Source organism: Buteo buteo, chromosome 21 (genome assembly GCF_964188355.1).
Source record: "Buteo buteo chromosome 21, bButBut1.hap1.1, whole genome shotgun sequence".
In the NCBI taxonomy this organism is placed as follows: Eukaryota; Metazoa; Chordata; class Aves; order Accipitriformes; family Accipitridae; genus Buteo; species Buteo buteo.
This window is the reverse complement of record NC_134191.1, coordinates 2,919,396-2,939,865: the sequence shown is the minus strand read 5'-3', so window position 1 is coordinate 2,939,865 and position 20,470 is coordinate 2,919,396. Positions and strand designations below refer to the sequence as shown.

The following is a 20,470-nucleotide window of genomic DNA, read 5'->3' as shown; positions in this document are numbered from 1 at the left end:
TAGAGTACAAACTGTTGTTCTCCAGAATCTCTAAATCAGGGGTTTATAGGCAAAAAAGGATTAGAGCCCGCCGTAGAGTTATGTAAGCACTGATTTATTCATGAGTACATGTTGCTGTATTCTCATGTTCAGGAAATAAAACTTACTTCTAAGTTTGAAAAATCTTTCTTGACTTCTAACTCACAACCAGTAGCAAATGCTTGATTTTAACAATTGACAATGAAAGCAATAATCTTTGGCCGTAAAATTGCAAAGGAATATATTCCACTGACACCAATTATTTCTATGACACAATTAAGGGTCTTTTGCTAGGTTTAAGTAAAATTATGACCCAAAGCACCCGCGTGAAAGACACAATTATAAATGAGAGAGCTGTGCATCCGCCACATCTGCTCCTCCCTCCCCTCAGCCGTGGTAGCCCCAGCGCTGCAGGCTGCACTTTGCTGGATCTCCTTAACGAAGCCTGAGTAGAAAAGCTTCAGGTAGAAGCTGGTGATGGTGCTGGTATCCAGTAGATACCTCAGGGTCCTTGCAGCTTTTCTCCATATGGCACTTCAAACAGAAAGCTTAATCAAGTATTTTATAGTTTCAGGCAACTTCCATGTTTATTTCCAACTGCAAACCACAGTCAAGGTTGTTATATGATGCCTGTCCAAATTGCCTTCTGCAGCTGTAAAGAGCTCACCTTTGTGTTTGAGAGCTGGCAGGTGCATCTCCTCTGCGCGTGTTACACCTCGGTCTGGTAAACTTTTGGTTTTTATCCCAGCTGCGTTCAGGTGAGAACCTGAGGTCATCAGAAAAATCAGGTCAGCCCCAAAGCACCCTAGGGAAAATGAAATAGCTGCATATCATGTCAGCATTTCCATTTTTCTGACAGTTAATTGAAGCAAAAAGGTGGTAATTATTCCAAGATTACAGAAGTGGCAAAATGAGAAGCAGATGCCTCATCTGCTGTCAAGCTTTCCCCAAAGCCATCCCTCCTTGGGTCTACTCAGACGTGCCTTTTGCTTTTGATTTCCTTGATGTGAACTTGTCAAACGTGACAGCCATGGCGTGTTGGCTGCATTGTGCGGGGGAAGGCTGGGACGTCGCTCGCGCGTTGATGAGGATCCTAGCAAGCGTCAGAGGGACCAGCCCATGGCCGGGCATTTCCATCGGCCCCTCCGGGGACACGTCGTAACACTAGTTTGTGGTCAAACTCTTGAGTGAGACTTAACTCACAACAACTCGCGAACGAACAGCACAGCAAGAGCTCTTGGTTTCTTATTTGGGAGATAAAAAAATTAGGTCAGCTGCTAAGGACAAAACCAGTAAATGGCAAAGACACATGTAAATGAAATAAGCTGTAAAATACCAGTGGTTTGCTCTTAGGGCTAGTTGAATGAAGTAAGTTAGGTTTTTTTTCTTGTAAACACTTACTAATCATAACAAATAAAACTTGTAAACATAATACAACTGTTAAGCTTCATTAAATTTGCAGCAGACAATTAATTTTTTTCAGGCAATTCAAAGGGTCTTCTGTAGTACTGATTCAGTTTAATTGAACATATTACCACAAGCAGACAATAAGAAATATATTGAAGATATCCATCTGGCATGCACTGAAAACCTTGTGCGTTTAGTTTTCTGTGGCTGTCACAGGCCTTACTAATTGCCTCATTTTGGCTGTTTTACAATCAGTGTGATTTTGCCATTAATGTGATAAAAGTTGTCTTGGTGAAGAGCTTGATATTAAAAAGCATAGATCTTCAGCCTATCTCTCTTGCCAATTTTGGACTTATCTCTAGCATTATTAGAGTTATATTTTTAAAAGCAGAAATACATATATATTGATTCTTACAGAGCAGCTTCTCCAGGTACTTTGCCTATCTGATTCTGATGTAGAGAGTGCCATTCAGTGTGAAATATTTGCTCTGGATAATGGTAAATGCAGCAGATTCTTGCCCCCACTTCCCTCCGTACCACCTTCTCCTTTCTCTTCTGTGTCCCTCCAATCCCCAGCCAACCTTCAGGCACATCAGGGGTCTTAAAACTGATAGCTGCACAGGTAGATAAGGAAGTCAGGACAAGGGCAAGTGGCTGATGCTTATAAATATACCTGCTTCAGCACATAATGTGGGAAAAAAAAAAACCTGGTTTTAGAAAAGTTCAAGCATTATGTCTGTATACCCTGGAGGGGGGGAGGGGAAATATTCATATTTTTGTTCTGTGTTTTTATCTTAAACCCGCAATGTATTGCAGGGTGTCGTGGTTTAACCCCAGCCGGCAACTCAGTCCCACGCAGCCACTCGCTCACTCCCCCCATAGTGGGAAGGAGGAGAGAATCGGAGTAAAAGTGAGAAAACCCGTGGGCTGAGATAAAGACAGTTTAATGGGGAAAGCAAAAGCCGCACGCACAAGGAAAGCAAACCCAGGAATTCATTCCCCACTTCCCACGGGCAGGCAGTGTTCAGCCATCTCCAGGACAGCAGGGCTCCAGCATGCAAAGTAATGGTGACTTGGGAAGACAAACGCCATCGCTCCAAACATCCCCCCTTCCTCCTTCTTCCCCAGCTTTATCTGCTGAGCCTGACGTCCTATGGTCTGGAATATCCCTGGGATCAGTTGGGATCAGCTGTCCCGGCTGTGTCCTCTCCCAACTCCTTGTGCCCCCCCAGCCTCCTCGCTGGTGGGGTGGGCTGAGGAGCAGAAAAGCCCTTGGCTCTGGGTAAGCACTGCTCAGCAGTAGCCAAAATATCCCTCTGGTATCAACAGTGCTTTCAGCACAAATCCAAAATGTAGCCCTATACCAGCTACTGCGAAGAAAATTAACTCTATCCCAGTCAGAACCAGCAAACAGAGTCAGCATTATTGCAACCTGTCCTGCCATAAAAGAAGGTTTAGAATAATTCCTTAAAAAGCTTAGCACTTGCTTTTTAGGAATTTTCTTGTCCTCTCCCAAAAAAGCAAGAGGTTCAGGAGTTCTCGGGCATCAATAGGAGATTGGGTTGTTTAGCTCATCATTGAAGATCAAATCCATACATCAGCTGAAAGAGGAGATGACCTATAGGTTAAACACAGACTCTTAATGAGACAAAAGCAGGTTAATTAACACTTTTCATCAATGTGCTTCAATTTATTTTAACATGATCCATTTCAGAAAGGTTAAAATATTTTTCAGTTTTTGAATACAAATGAAAACCCAGCATAGTTAAAATGAAACCATAGATCAAGGACTTCTGATAGATATTTTAATAAAAATAAACATAGTGCATTTGATTGTATGTTTGTGTGTTTATGTATGTGGTTGTATAGAAAACACAAGCAACAAACTATTTCATCCAATGGTTAATTTCATAAGTGAAGACTAGCCAGAGCTTGTTAACTGGAAATTACTATCAGACTGGGGACAGTTACAAATTCATAAGAAAGGTAATGTTTTCAACTTAATGTTTTCCATCCATTTCCCTGGCTGTTGTAGAAGATTACTTTAGCCCTTGGAGAAGAGCTACAATGAGAAATAGGAAAAGCTGAGGTCTGTAGGATAAGCCAGCATGATACAACCCGGTTCACAAGGCAGCACGGCCACGCAGAGCAAGCCAGAAGAGTGCTGGAGAGAGTCCGTGGGTTGGACGTAGCTGAGCGGACAGACGTCTCCCGTGCCGGCAGGTCTGGTGCTTTAACAGTTTGTGCTGCCGGCTCTGCACACTTAAGGGCTGCGTAAGGAGAAAGGAGTCCAGCCGGGCTTGGATATAAGGGGCCATATCTCAGTTCCTGCGGCTTTGTGTGTCGTAATGGAGTTAGCAGGAGTTCCTGGCAGTGGAAGATCTGTCTCCTCAAGCTTTTAGTTTCATGGAACTATTTTGGCTTCTAGAAAATGAAATGTGACGGTTGTACTGCTGTGGGATGTAAATCCCTTGTCTCTTCTTTGCTCAAGAAGATCTTGCATTGTAAGTCTACTAGCATTATGAGTTTGATCTTCATCCCAACGGAGGACACGTAGTTTGTCCTTTTCCAAAGCATGCAGTGGGATGATCTTCCAGACATGAGTTTCGTGAGAATCCCACAAATTCGGGTAAATTATAGGGCCATACTAAGAAGAAACAATGCAAGAGAGAAAACAGATCGTTGTGATGTACGGTCTTGTTGTGGAAGATGGGAGCAGGTCTCCCTAGAGCCACTTCTCTCCACACTGAAGTAATTCAGTCTGACTGTGCAGTTAGGGATAGGGGAGATAATGATCTAAACATAACATGCATTGAGAAAGTGATTGCCGATCTCCATTTCGGGTAAAGATGAAGGAAGCAGTGTGGGAGAATAAAGGCAGAAAGTGATAATGACTCTCTTATCCTAAGAACTTTATATCCTTGAAAATACGACTAAGAACAGACTGGCCTGAAGGCTACGTTTTTAACATCAAAGATACAGAGGAAGTGTTTAGAGAGCACATTTTCTGTCGTAGGAGGAAAAAGTGTAAGAGTGTTGAAGAAAAGAATCTGGGACAGTACTTGGGGAAATACCAGTCCTTTTGTGTATTTTCTCAGAAGCGTTTTTGGAAGCAGCTTAGCAGAACCAAACTTCTGAGGTTTTGAGCTGTTGTGACTTTTTCTCCCTGAGCCTAGCTGGATTGCAAACAGGTTACTCAGAGTTGCTTATCAGATAATAATAGCCAAGTGGCGCATGGATAAAGACTAAGAGTGATGGGGTTTGACACATCAGAGAGTAACTAAAGCACTGCTGAACAATGATGAGGTGGTGCTTGCAATATTAGGGACTCCTGGGACCTGATTTTTCCCTCTCCTAATGCAACTTAAGTAAGAGTATGAGCAATCCCATCAAAGTTAATATGGAGACTAGAGTCCCTTGTCTTAATCCCAAAATCATGATGGCAGAGAGAATTTATTCAGACACCACCGAATAGGTTAAGTTCTAGGTGTGCTGTATCGCAGTGCTCAAGCCAGTCATTTGGGAATATGACATGAATACAAATGTTGATGACTCAAAAGCAGGTTGACTCTGAAATACAAAGAGGTTTTGTCGCTGAATTGACTCACCATGGCTTTGGTTAGTTTTCTTTGTCACACACACCTCTGGAATACGAATTTTGCTTTCAGTATGTTGGAAGTTTGTAAGTGTATCATGAAGAACTAGTGATCAAAGTTGTAAGTTTTAGTGCTGCGTTTTCTTTTAGCTACATTGTGAATATATGTCAGTAATAATCTTTATTAGAGTTTATTTAGAAAGAGTATTTCACCAGTGAAAATTCCAGTTCCTTTTGTGTCTAAGTACACAGTAGAAAGTCTCTGTAAAAATCCAAGCCTGAACCCATTAGTCGTGGTAACTAAACTATTTGGTACAGTTGAAGATGAACATCATTCCCTGTAGCAGACAACCACGAGTGGGAGTGTCAGGGGGAAGTGTTGTGGACCGTGGCTGAAGCCCTAGGAAAACTGTGTGCTCGGGGCCAAACTTGTCCATCACTGAAACCAGGGTGAATGGAGAAATGCTCATGCTGACATGTGACGTTGTTCTTCCTCTCTGTGTATCTTTGCATGTTAGAGCTTGATTCTTGTTTCGAAGTGATTTACATAAGAAAAAATCATGGCTAATTTGAAGTAAAATGCCATGTAACAGGAGAAATGTCAGGGATGCTTTTTAATGATGCTCTGTGTTGAATATTTATTCAGTAGAGTAGGAGCTGGGGATTTTGAGCAAGTTATAATGACAGGATGGTCTCGCAGGTTATTATTTTCCTTCCACATGTGATCCTGTCTCCATCCTGCCCCTTCCCATAACATCAGTACCAGGGCTTAACCAACAGGAGAGCAAAACAGTAGCACATCCCTTGGAAGAAGGGTTTGCCTTCTCAGTGTGTCACTAATTAATTAGAACATGGAGACACAAGTCACTTCCTTGCAAGAGAGCACAGGACAGTGAGAGACCATCTCGCCTTCACCAGGAAACAAATTAGACCTCTGTGGCCCAGGTAACTTTTTTTCAAGGTTTGTTTTGTGCGTTCTGTTCTTACTGTCACTTGGTCTGTTCAGAAATAGGTGTTTGGGCTTCACTCTCGCCTGTGGTAACGTGGAAGTCTCAACAGGGTTTCAGGAAGAAATCTTAAATAAAAGTGTCCGCTGTGCACAGTGGTATAAGAAGACAAAACAGTTTATAATGAAGGTCTTATTTCCATTTTATAGGCTGGGCAAATAAGGCAGCAGAGACTTTTAATGACTTGCTCAAGCTCGACAGAAAGTAAGGAGGAGAGCTCATTTTATTCCCTCTCACTCTGAGGTCTGTGCTCGTGCTGGCCTTCACCCACAGAGCAGCCTTGCTCTTCACTCTGTGCTCTTCCCCTTCTTTTGCTTATCTAATTCTCTTTTCAGTGGAATTCTGTTAAACTTAATTGTTCACATTTGGTTGTGATTCAAAGCCTAAATATTCAAACTAGCGTTTAACAGGCTGGCTCCCCTGCTGTGCTTGTCCCTAGCAGGAGCCACGAGCAAGCCTGCGGGTCTGGATACGCTCCCTCTGTGAATACTGCTAAAGAGAGCTAAAATTGCCCCCTCCCTCTCGCTTTTCCTCTCTCTCTTGCCTGGTTCAGTTCTTTGGATACTTGTAAATTCCTGAGGTTTGTAGCAGCGTTTGTGTAAGTCCCATTGTGCTTTCTTCTTTTGACTTAAACTTACAGGTACTTTTGGATAACTTATATTTTCCACAAGTTGTCCTGAATAGACTTAAACTTTTCTGTTATTTATATGTACAACTTAAATAAGAATTCAGCATTATAATTATTAACTAGAGGCATCCGTTTTCTATTTGAAATAACATTTTATTTAATCAGTTACTTCAATTTTGTTTTAAAATAATTTCAAGTGGAAGAATATTGGATGCTACCTGTGACAGCAATGATTTTTTTCTAAGTGTTTAGTTTATTAAAAAGTTTGGCTTTTTTATTTGAGGTTGACCTTCTGAAGACATCTGAAAAGCTTTTTTTTGAAACGGAAAATAAATTTTTTAAAGTTATTTGCATAATTGATTGCCGTACCTGCCTGCAGATTGTCATGCCTCGTCCTGCCCAATGCATAACAAGTTCTTAATTATGTCTTGTTGTCTGGATGTCATTTCCTGAGGCACTAGAGAAATGCCCAGATTTCTTTTTAGTGTAGATTGTAAATAGCTTGGGAATTTTAGATCTTTCTTTTATGTGGTAGAGTCATTTCTCTATGGGAGCTATATGTGGGAACTTCCACTAATTATATTCTAATTATAAAATAGTAGGAGCAGATGCTGCTTTGGAGAAATACTTCAGTTGAAGGCATTCATGGAATGGGTACAGCAACCTGCCCAGCAGATAAGCCATTGTAATAACAGCAGGAGATGGACACTCCGTGGTGAAAATAGAGGTGGTCATTTTTCCTAATGACAGATAGCCATGAGTTCCAGTGGGAAACCCTCTACATTGTTCTTGGGTCTTTATATAGAGCTTTGTGCTCCAGTGGAGATTCAAACTCTATAATAAGCAAATACATTTTGTACTTATTAAAATCAGTGAATGTTGATAGCCTGCTTTCTGTCACGAATTTTGTTTGTTTGTTGTTTTTTTTATCTGCCAAGAGGTGGAGGGAGGAAGGGCAAAAAGGAATTGTATATTAAAAATGAGGAAAGTTAGAGTAAGGGAGTAAGTCCTGATTGCTCATTAGAGCTCAACAGCACAGACCCACCAAACCAAAGGGTTAAAGCATCTGGAAGCAGCAGAGAACCTGCTGAACTGGAATGGGTTTGTATTTTAAAAGTAGGGTTGAGAAGTGGTAAAACTGCTAAATGGCAGAAGTTTGACTTTGAAATTTTCCTCAGTGTAGGGTTCGGCGTTCGGAAGATCTCGCGATGGCACGGAAAGTTAGAGGGTTAGTCGCAGCCTTGTGATGTAGCTGTAACCCCACCTCCCCTTGTTAGTATAAAAGGAATTAACTGCGCAATAAAAGGCGGAAGTTGGCGCTCACACTGTGTGTGTTATCTGTCTCTTTCCCTGGTCCGGGCTGACCAGTGATCTAAGCGTGGCACCTTGATATGTAGCGAACGCTACACCTCAGTGCTGTTTTCATATAATAATGAGTATTTATTCAGTAGGTCCCAGTTCTTTGCCTCCATAACCAAGAAGGTCACAGTTGGAGGAAATGGATGAAGATGATTTAGCAATGACAACACTCTCTTGTTCTTTTGTGGATGTAAGAGTTTTCCCTATCCATGCAGGGTAATCCCTTGGGATACATTGGCCAAACCCAGGTAGCAGTGGAAATATTCAGTGTACACGCAGCATAGGGCTCGTAGTTTCAAATATAACTATTCTGATACCTAAGTTATGTTTCTAAGTGCTGGTCTTTATAAAGTCTCTCCAGTCACTGTCCATAAGACAGGTCCTACAAGGGCCAGGCAGCGAAGTTGGCAAATCATGAAAAAAAATTGCTGCATGTTCTAAATTCCTTTTTTAATTGCAGCAAGATCTTTAACCTCATATCACAAAAGTAAAATTTTAGATCCAGTGCTGCTCTTACTCTGCAGCAAATTGAAATTCTCAGGAAAAGCAAGGCCAAAAATCCCTAAAACCAAATACAAAAGTGACTGTAGTAGGCCTCGACTATTGACCAAATTAAAGTGAAACAAGGTGCTTCCCTTTGGCTGGTTTTGTAATGCAGCTTAAGGGCAGCTGTAGGTCTGTATTTTTTACTGCAGCAAGTGACAGCCAAGATCCCAACGTAAAGAAGATAGTGCCTGAATTAAGTTAGGGACATCCATGAACATACACAGCCACGCATGCATATAATAATGAAAATAAATTTACTTTAGGTTATAGGTAGATATGTACCAGAATGATACTGTGACATCCTCTACGTCTATGTGTGTATGGCTCTAGAGCAAATATAGTCTGATTACAATAATAATAAGGTACTGTGTATAACTGAGAAATAATTGTATTAATTTTGAGAAGCAGGATGTATTGTGTCTTCCTGCAGATTGCATTATTGTATAAAATGGTACTTATACAGATACCTGTATTACAGCATGTATGTGGGTTTTACTAACTTTGGGTAAATACATTGATAGAGCAGTTCAGTGCAAAGGTTTATTTTCACCAAGTTAAAACACATTGAAAATTAAATAGAATAATCTTAAATTTGCCCAATTTCTTAATGTAATAGTAAAAACCTTTCCTGTTTTCTGAAGTATCAGTAGGTGCTCTCATCCAGTTCCCCTTACCAGTACAAATGGTGATGCACTGTGTTCACACCAGGTACTTGGGAGGATGAATGTGTCTTGGGCTGCTTGGTAAATGACCTGTACACCAAGACTAGCTTATCCCAAGACATTGATGACACATGCAAGACTTGATCTGGGTGACGGTAAGGATGATTAAGCTATGGATCATTCACTGGGAAGCTGGAAAGTCCAGCTAGTGATTTTCATGCTGTTCTGTAAGTTTGACAGCTCAAGAGGAACCCGCTCCTAATGACTCTTAATTTGGGATTTATTCTTGCATCTCAGCTAATTCCTAACGTCTTGGTCCTGATGAGGAGGGTGTAGATAATAGACGTAGAACTCAGATAGGAGACACCTAAAACATACACTGTACCATAAAAATGCAAAGACTGTGCCAGTCACTTCATAATTTTGCAGTTTGAATGCCTGCATATCATATTACTGCTGCACAGCTTCTTTTTGAAAATTTTTTATTTATGGTCATTACTAATCAAAACATATTTAAAAGCGCCATAAATCAACCATCTCAGCAGGCTAAACTGTTCAAAGGGGCAAAATGCTGTTAGCCACTGCATACATGGGCTGCACGGCAAACTGCACAGCATTACATTTGCACAATTACCTGTGGCTTCTGTTACAAGGAGAACAGTGATTGATCCTTGAGTGACTTGCAATTTATCAAAGATTAGATATGATTTCTCCTGTATCTGATTAACCTTCTCTGTAAGATGGCCATCGTTTTTGCAATGACAGTAGATTATTCCATACTTGAAAAGACGGATATCAGCTAGTTGCAATCAATAGCCCACAAAAGGTGACACCTTGAATTCACTGGGTTATCTATAAAGTGTGTCACAAATGGTTCAATCGTTTGTCAAATATACCGATTTCATTTAAGGCACCTCTGAAGTGAAGTGGCTTTCATTTTAGTCTGAAATGCAAAGAGATAGCAAGGGGGTGTTTGGGTTTGTAGTGTAATCAGGCACTGTTGCATGCTGCTATAAAGAGCAAGTACAAATTTCTGTGAGTGACAGATTTGATTGTCATTTCCAGACCCCATTACATATGATTTTCTTTGTCACAATTGTATGGAGAGAGCTTGATTTGATAAGATTGCATTGCACTAGGTAAAATGGAGGTTAAAATGAAGTATTGTGCCCTCTTGTTATTTAAGTAACACTGTACTCTCAGTGGAGTGGATATATTTTCATATATTTTGTCTTTGAATTTGCCATAATGGCACATCCCTCCCCAGTATCCTTTGATGCAATTCCATTTTTAATGTGTTTTCAGGTTTAAATTAGCTTTCATTTATTATTCAGCCACACAAAGAATGCATATTTGACTATGCAGAAATGCAATCCCTTGATTGACTGCCTGGTCCCTGTCTGGGAGGTGGGAGGCATTAATTCCTGGGAGGGAGACTCTTACATCAAGTTTAGACAGTTTTCAATCTGTGGGAAGCTCTTTTTCAATGTCAGTTTAAGAAATATGTTAATAAATTGTACCTCGACTGCAGTTCAGCTGTGAATGAAGCTGAGGAGGAAACTGCCATTCTTGAAAGGGAATCTTCAGCAGCTGGATGGGCAGGTTACTTAGGAGTGCAGTCACAAGGAACAACATCTAAACTCTCCTCTTAAAAAAACCTTGCCAACACTAAAAGAAAACAGGCTTCCTAAGAGAAAGGGGCTCAGGCGATGTGCTGAAACACCTGTCTAAAAATAATTGCATGTCCCCCACACCGCTGTGGTTCTGATATGGCAAGATTTAAGCCAAGTAAACTGCAAGAAAAGGATCCTCTTTCAGGAAAGCAATTTTAGCATGTCCTAAATGCCCAGCTCAACCATGTGTATTGCTGAATCAGAGTCTCCACTCTTCCAGGAAAGGTCAAACGTTCCACCCCTCCTTTCCTTAATCCCCGTTAAATACATGGCCATGTATCACTGCCTTCGTTGCCAAAGATCGGTGCTGCCTGAATACATGGAAAGATCTAGACCACTAACCACATAGATTTCTAAAATTGGAGAAGTGGCTTTACTCTCAGGCCTAAATTCCCATTTCTAAACTGAGAGTGTCCCTTTTGCTTTTAATAAGATTATGTTTTATTAGGCTGAACTACCATAGTACACACCAGAGGACACTGTAAGTGCTGCAAAATTTTCTGTTAAGAAATGTGCCATATAAATCAGTTACTTGTCTTGCGAGAGCACATGTATGATAGCTGATTATACGGAAAAGAAGTTATATTGGCATAAGAGCCATGTGCTTCTTCCTGAAGGCATATATGTGACTCATCACAGCTCACCTCTGTGATATTGTACAGGTCAAATACTGTAAATACTTAGCCTTTCCCCATTTTAATCTTAATTTTGGCCATACCCCATAAAGTACTCAAAGAATTTATTAAGATAGCTGTAGTTTGCTATGCTAAGTCATACTGTGCGTTCAGTTATTCATCAGTTATTAATCTCTTTAGTTCAGGGTCATATTTTCCTCTCTTCAGCGTTTCTCATAGTGTCTCATGGTGTCTGGAGCGCTAAGAGCTCCCAGAAGTTTAGCTAGTCAAGTCTCAGATGCTTTTGACTTTATGGTCTTGGATAAATGTTTCATTCACAAATAGAAGAGAAAGAAACATTAGAGCACATTTGAGTATTCATGTATTGGACTTTGATTCTTCGGTTGCTCATAGAAAACAGATGATTCCACCTCCAAGATTGATTTTTATTATCTCCAGACATGATTTGCCTTGAAATCAATACAATAATGTAAAATGTCATTGCAAATAGAGGACATTGGTCTGCAATGCATTTATTAACTGCCTCTGATAAAAACCACAATGAAAACAGTCAACATGCTGGTATTCCAAAAAGAGAAAAAGTGAGTCCCAAATGCTCAAGTTATAGTTTATCTACAGGAAAAAACCTATTTTAAAATCTTGTATGTGAAATGGTTTATGCAAATAAGGAAAAAATGTAGCTAGATCTTGAACATTGTAACACTAATGGCTGTTTAAGAGACTTCGGTAATTAGATGGTTAATCAAACTTGAAACTACTGCTTATCTGCCTAGGTCCACATAATGAATATCAGCAACATGAATGGAAATTCAGCCCGAGGAAAAGCGGCGCTCTGTCCGTTTTCTCTCGCATTGGATGCAGCCGTGTGTGCTTGGCATCGCTTGCCTTTGTCTTAGCTGCTTGTTTGAAGCATCTGGTAATTGAACATAAACTCTTGCACTTGAGCATTCATGCTTGAACCTGAAATTACCTTGTCACCCACACTGGCTTTCATTAAAAAGCTAACAGATGCCCTGGCGTGCTCCTATCACAATACATGATGCAGAGAGTCAGAGCCTCGTATGCTGAAATGGCTTTGGACTATATGGTCTCCTCTTGTCCAGCCTGGAATAAATGTCCGCCTCTCTGCATTCTGCAGCAGCCACTCTGGCCATTACGCGTCTGAGCTGCTTGCTGCTCTTTAACTCGGACATGCCCTCTGAGTATAATAGGTGGGATACTAATATTTCTTATGTACTTGACGAAAATGTACATATCCCTCAGCAAAAACAAACACTACTTTTCTTTTTTCCACTTAAAGAACCAGACCATGTTTCTTCTGTCTGTAAGCAGCTGTTGCAGTTTTCACTAGCTGATTTGTGTCCATTTGCAATACTTTCCCCTCCAATGCCATGAATATTTACAACAGATTTTTCCTATTTAGGCAAAAGAGTAAAGGGGCGAGCGACCTATACTGCAGACCTTCAATGGAGGATCTTTTATAAAATGTGCAAACAAATCTTGAATAAAGTGAAATGGGCAAGCCTGGAAGAAGAAAGGAGGAATAAGCCTTTGCAAGATCTTAGAAATTTTTCCTTGTAAGCAGAACAGTCTGAAGGCACAGTTAAGTTTTGGAGAGGAGTTCTGATTTCTTCAGTTTTTTACCCTGGATAAACGTGTCAAAACTTGAGTATTGCCTTCTCTTCATTCTCCTTTGACCTCCTCCTCTATGCCAGGATAGATATCTAAATAAGTATTTAGGTATTAGGTGTGCAGGTTTCAGACACCAGCTTTGGAAATGCTGACATTATCTCCTTTTTCTTTATCTGTCTCTGAGATGCTCGATTCCACTGATCTGAGGCCAACAACAGGAGCAGTATCTCCTGAGCATGCTACAGTTCAATCTTTTATTGTAGTAAAATACTCTATATTCCTTCAGCAGCCAGGGCTGGCAAAGCATATCTCATTGTTTACTAAGCACTTTGATAGCCTTAAATGAAAGGCACTGCAGTTATTAGCATCACTGAATCCCTTCCCAGCAGAGCAGAGCACACAGCCTCCACAGCTGAGCCAAATTGGAAATGAGCACATTTGGAAACGGGACGCTGAGTAGCCATCTAATGCAGACAGGTCTGCCTGTCTCTAGGTGGAAAAAAACCCTCCGGTCAGTTGAAATCTTGCTGATGGGCACAATATACATGACATCGCTTCTCACTTTGCCCTGGTCCTCCTGTATCATTCAGAAGGTATTTGCATGCTCTGGACTGACCTATTGTTTTTATTTTATTTTTTTTTAAAGGCATTATCTCTGAGTGTCAGTCTCTGATTTGTTTTATGTCACTTATGTCATGCCACTGTAGATTGTGTCCCACTGTGTCATGTCCTCCAGATCAATATGACACAACATAGCACTGCATGAGCTACAATGAGCAAACGCAGCGACGCAAAGCTGTTTACCCTAAACAAGTAATCCCTCCTAATGGACACCCAATCAATAGAAAATCAGGGTGGGTTGGTTTCTTTTCAGATTGGATAATTGTTACGCTCAGACCATACCAGTGATGTCTGCAGCCTGCTGCTTTGCAGCTCAGAAATGCATCACAGCTTCCCGAAATGAGATGCAAAACGCAGGCAGTGCTAACAGCTGATGACGGGCTCCCTTTAGCGGGGGACGAGGGACAAAAGCGACACAATTGCAGCCTTCGTACACATGGGAAGTGCTGCTGAGCTCCGTTTCTTCTAACAAACCGAAAGCTAGCAAGAGAACTTTGTTAAAATCTCTTGTAATATAAGCCAAAGACATTAAACCTGTCAGAATTACACCGAATTCTCTGCAATACGCTGCAGCAATAATACTAAGGGACGCAACGCAGGACAAAGGTAGGTAAGAAAAGCTCAGACAGCCTCAGTGCACCCCACTAGCAAGGCTGGGGCCAATGGTGGTGGCATCCCGAGCTGTCCCATGCGGCAGTATGGATCCACTCCAGCTGAGGACCGTCCCCGTGAGCTTTCACGCTGCTCAAACCATCTCGGCTCTGTCGACAAGGTGCAAGCTGAGCCGCTCCGTGAGCCGCCAGCCTGGCTGGCATGCAAGGAAAACCACACGTGAAGCAAAAAAAGTGCCGTTTCTGTCACACCAAGTGTGCTCCTGAAAATGCTGGCATGAAAGGAAGGCTGGGAGGATGCTTCCCTGCTTCCCTGAGCCTTCAGTGACACCTACAGACAAAGCACCAACCAGTCGGCAGAGGTTCCATCCCAGCACAGCCCAGAAGCCCTGCTTTGCTCCTGCCCTTCAGGAAAAGGTCTCCTCTTTCTCTGCAGCAAAGCCAAGCCCAGGCAGTGGAGTCTGCTGTCGCTGCGTTTGCTGTACGGACAGGACACCTACTGAATGTGTTTGCGTGCATAGTGTAGTTATTTTCTTCCCTCGCTGTTTCCTATTTGGGATGAAAAACCAGATTATTTTACCTGCTGATGACAGAGGGCTTTTTTCATCTCCTGAGAGCGTTCCTGTTAGCATGCAGCATTCGCTTATTTTTCCTCTAAAAACTTCTCAGTAATGCCAGATGAACTTTTTCAGAGCTGACCTGGAACAACTTTCCTTGCTTTTTGTCTGTTCTTTCTGAAGGGAAGTGCCAGGCGCTGCTTCCCTCTGTGGAGGGCTCAGAAACCTGCAGGCAGCTGTAAGGGGTGACGGTACTAATAGAAATTCTTACCCTTTATCTGCAACTGAATCTTTCAGCCTTATTTTTAAAAAGATCTCAAAATGCACCAGAGTGCTCCAAAGGAGAATATCAGCTCAAAAATATCACCAAAATCACAATTTTTTTTAAAATTAACTGTCCTTGACATCCAAGGAAAATAACCTGCACGTGGAGGGGACAGGACAGTAATGGGGCACTAAGACCAGCTCTCCTGTAGTATCTGTCTCCCTAGACTGCCTCTCTTGTCTTGCAAGTGGACAATAAATAAATGAGTAGCTAGCTCAGAAAAAAACAATCCTTTTTTTTAATTTTTGACTTGGATGCTAACCAACATGATTTCGGTGTCATTAAAGCACTCGCCGTAATTTAAAAAGTGCCTGATGTTACAGGTTTTGAAAATGCAAATCTAATAATTTTGATTACCGCTTGGCTGTGTATAGCCAAGGTGTGCCTACACTCAGCTGCCCTCAGTTGGCTTCTGAATAACATTTTCCATTTGCTGCTCTGCGAGGGTTGTTAAAGGGGGGAGGGATGTTTTTGGTTTTCAGCTTTCCCAGTCCTTGAAAAGAGATGGGTAAGCATTCTCCTGGGGGTGATTTGTAAAGTGCACCGGGGGGCTCGTGCTTGAGCTGAGCATGGCGTGGGTCAGAGCCCTCCCTGCGCATCGTTCGTCACCAAGTTGTACCAGCCGTTCCCATAACCTGGTGTGTTCAGCTATTAGATTGCAATGCTTCTTGACATGCCTGGATTGAAACCTGGGGGTCTGATTTTTGGAGGCACCCGGCACTTGTAGTTCCTACAGCGTCCACAAGAGCTGTGCTAAGCTGCTCTGGAAAGCAGGTCTTTAGTAAACACCCATGTTTCATTATTCATACGTTTATAAACTGTTTATATGCATTGCTGCGGGAAGAATCAGATTTATGGTGCGGACTTCTCATCTCTTGCAGAGAGTGCCGTGGAGGCGAGGGTTACCTACAGCAAAACCTCGGTGCTGACACTTGTTAAGGACTAGAGCTTACACGGATCATTGCGGGACTCATGTAGGAGAGCTCAGGGCTTTGTGGGAGACACCCATTTCATCTCAGAGTCAAGTCCTTCATAAATATTTCATACGGGCTTTGAGCAGGGCAGAGGATGAACTGCTGATGCTGAAAGGAATTTCAGTAAGTGATTCTGTGCCTGAGCCCTACTGCAGGTGCAGGCATTTCTGTAGCATCCCAAGCTTGGGATGCTCTGGGTCTTCTTGAGTTTCAGTAGTAGCAATCCCAAGCGACTGTAAAATCCTGATATGTCAGTTAGTTACACAAAAACAATGTCATAAGTCTAGGCAATAATTAAGCATTATTTTAGTAATGTGCACTTAACACTGCTTATGCCTGAGAAATTTCAAATGCTTGTATTAATTAGTTAAGGATCATAACACCTATTGTGGATCTGCTAAAACTTACTCTATTTTGTTAGAAGTGAAACCAAAATACAGATGAATTAAATTTGTCCAAGATAATACAGCCACGTCCCTGAGGACTTGATCTGAAGCCTATATAATCACCGATGCAATCTTTTTCACCACCTCCTGTACACTTCTGGTAAGGTCTCTGAAAACCCAGGAACAGCTTTGTATCCCCTGAATTTCAGTGAGTAGTTCTGCCCAGTGCATATCTTTGTTGCTGTATCCTTATTATTTTAGCAGAGAATTAAGCAGTTGGCCAATACTCTCTGGAAGAAGTACTTAAGATTTTGGTTTCATATACCAGAGAATGAATAATGCTCGTAGTATTTTAGCATGACAGCTGTGCAGAATAGACTTTTGGAATAAGCAAAAATATCTATCTGTATATGATTTTCACACTTTCGGTCTCATTGTTAAGCAATATTTTTTCTCCTTTTCATTTCCTCTGAGGCCCTGTAGAAAAAAATTACGGCATTTTTGTCAACAGAAATGAAAGACAAATGTTAACTTTAGAGGCAGAGGGAATTCACGGGCACAGATGAGGAGCTGAAGTCTGCATAATGTGTCATGGCTCATCTTTCTGTGCCACCATTTTGCTCGTACTGCACGACTAAAGTGAAAAATAGACAATTAAACCAGTGGTAAAGGCTCCATGTGAACTCCAGCTGTGAATAAGGGATTAGTCCTCAAGCCCAAGGTGGAGCTGCTCCGTGCTGCTGCCCATATTTAACAGACAGAACTTGCTACATCACAGATACCTGCAGGTTTGGGGGCTTTCCTTTAGAAAAGTCCTGTTTAGGACAATGCCCTTTCTCACCTTTCTTCTGCTTCACTTCCCCAAAATACTGGCTCAGTTCTTATTCAACGGGTCAGTGACATCTCATGTAAGACCACAGAGGTCCTAAAAAGTGAGTCTGACCTACTGACTAACCCAAATCAGCCGCACGTCAGGCAGAGGAGTTACTACACCCAGAGCCACATCTTACCCCAAAACCCTTCTGTCTGACGTTACTACAGGACTTGGCTTATTGGGGCAGAGTTTTGGTTTCCATGGTATGAAAGGTTTGGTTGGTGTCACTCATAATTTATATTTATTCTCTGTGTGGGCCCTCCTCAGGCAAAGAAAACTACCTGGGTTTAAAACATAAAACAATCCATCAGACAGAGAACATGACCAGTATTCTAAAAAAGCACTGAGTTTTCAGTAAACATAACGTACAACAATAATGTTAGTCTAATCTTTCCCTTTCCAGGTCCGAGCAGATATCACTCACGTTTTTAATATACCCTTCTTCATTTCAGTTTTAGAGATTTCACATTGTGAGAGTTTTCTTAAGGCAGCATTTAATTTAGGAACAACAAAATAGGGGTTCTTATAACCATTCTGAGCAATGTATGACTGTGAAACAAATCTTTGAAGTAAGAAGATTCAAATAAAATAATTTCTGATCTCCACGCTTTTTCAAAAATTTTACCTAAGCCTTTCAGATCTACTGCACTCTTTTTCAGCCTTTTCTTTTCTCCTTGTTCATCTGGATGGTGGCTAGAAGAGGATTCTGGAGGATTTATTAACAGTGTTTCAATCCAACAAAAAGAGAAAGGGATCAGAGGATAAAATCAAAGATGTGATAGTTCACTTGTTGCATTAAGGATCTTCCTAAGTGATCACTGCAAATTTTTCAAGTTCTGGTGGCAATGCTGCAGTTGTGCTAGACTGCTTAGGATCTTTTTCAGCTCTACATGTCTCTCCATTTCTCAGGAGGACAGGATTAATGTTTTTTTTCCCCCCACTCTGTTTTCCTTGTTGTTTGTAGATCCAACCCGGGTTATGGTGTCACCTTTCAGCATGGATGTCACTGTTGGAGAAAGCATTGTCTTGCCTTGTCAGGTATCTCACGATCACTCACTAGATATCATGTTTACCTGGTCGTTTAATGGACACCTGATAGACTTTGAAAAAGATGGGGATCACTTTGAAAGAGTTGGAGGGGTAAGTATTAATACTAAAGCAATCTCCTCACAGTAATAAAAGTAGGTAACATAGAAAAAGGCTACTAACAGAAGGAATGGACTTGACTAAGTTAATAGTAGGAGATGTTATCTTGTGTCTTACAGACTGAGAAGATGAACGTTGCCAGTATACTACTTCATTATAGATGGTGTAGAATTGTTATGATTTCTTAATGACGTGACTTAAATCTGCTTGCATGAACGATGTGTTCACATTGCAGTGGGATGCATGTCAGAAGACCTATAATATGTTTTCTCATTGCAAAAAACTGCCTTCTCATTTAAGGAAGAAGCCCATAATAGTTTTTCTCTGGCTGTAACAGTGAAAGAAATGTAAATGTAGCCAATTGTAGAACTTTGTATTTATACAGAAAATAGCGGGAAGTCAGAGGATATCCTCAAACTTGTTCAGGCAGTGTTTGTTGGCATGTTCATCTGTCTGTGTCCTCCCCTTGTGACCACATGCTTAGAATAAGTATTTTTGCTCTACCCAAAATAACCTGCATAGTATTACAATCATCACCGACCATGAGAGGTGACATTTCTTTTCCATGTTATCTGTGCACGTTTCCTGGCAATGTCACATCGGTCTCTTTGGGTTGTTTGGTTGGTTGTTTATGGGAAAGCCATAAACAGTATGTTTTGGTACCCACTGACAATGCAAACTTTTGCAATGTCCAGAGAATTGTTTGGTTGGAGGTTGAAAAGATCATGTTTATGGAAATCCAATAGCTAGGAGAAGAGTCAGGTGTGAAAAGACGGTTAAACTGCCCATTAAATACAGCCCTGGGCACCGCTGTCGCTCAAGGCCATGATCAAGTGGCAGGTACAGGGAAGAAAAGGCAGTGAAGGTAGGAATTACTTTCATTCGTTAGGAGAGGGGAAAATCTGCTTGGCTCATTTGCCATTTTCTGCCTCTTCAGGAAGGTTTAGGACCAGAGAGCCTGCAGCAAAGTAAGGGTGCCTGTGATGGTCCTTCCCTGCTTGATTTTCTCTGCTTTTTCTTCAGTTGTGAAGTGCAGGTTGTTTCAGCTTTTCTTGTAGTTTTAGATTTCCTGACGGTGTCGTGGCATGAGTTTTGGGAATCGGAGAGGGTCAGTGCCATAGGAGGTACCTCAGGACACCATCTATTAGAAAGGGGGTTCACAGGAGAAGATAGCACGTCTGTCAGACCTGCCCCAGGTTCTCATGCCATTCTTCTGACTAAAAGTAATTTCCAAATAATTTTTACTAAAAGAGGAGCAGCAATTTCACAGGCTATGTCTGAAAGATGGGTGAAAAGTTTGCTTTCCTTTGTAACCATAATGTTTTCCTTTGCAGTTCAGATTTCATCTAGTTTAGCCTGTTGCATATTACGCAGGACTTGGGGAGTTTAATTTCTAACTTATCTGCAATTTAAAAATGTTTTCTTATCCTTCCTAATGAATTTTTTTCCACTTCTATTGGGTTAAGGTAGCAAGAAAAAGAAGGAAAGAAATGCAACAAATTTTCAGCAGAGGTAGAAAACTGGAAAGGGTTTTGCATGTTGCTCTAAGGGAGGTTTTACAGAGACTCATGCTCCACTGGGTTTCAGGCAGACTGGCAGTCTGTGTTTACATTTGTCAGGAGTGAAATTTAATGCTGAAAGGAAAAGGAAATATGATTTACAAGCCTTGCTGTTATCCCTAAAAAGAATCATTAAAAGATGCACTTAAAGATTGATGCCTAGGGCGCACATCAGCAGCAACGGCTCTTCCTGGCAACTGTGCCTGATTGGCCTGCAAAGCTAAAATTACAAACTTTATTAATATTCTTCAGTCA

General features: G+C 41.3%; 1 protein-coding gene across 1 annotated transcript in view; it reads left to right on the top strand.

Moving 5' to 3' along the window:
• LOC142042644 (contactin-4) overlaps nt 1-20,470 on the top strand; it is a 307,150-nt gene that overhangs the window by 272,365 nt on the left and 14,315 nt on the right. The window contains exon 13 of the mRNA XM_075052777.1: nt 18,475-18,650. Within this exon, the coding sequence (XP_074908878.1) occupies nt 18,475-18,650 (176 nt within the window). The remainder of the gene's footprint in view (nt 1-18,474; nt 18,651-20,470) is intronic.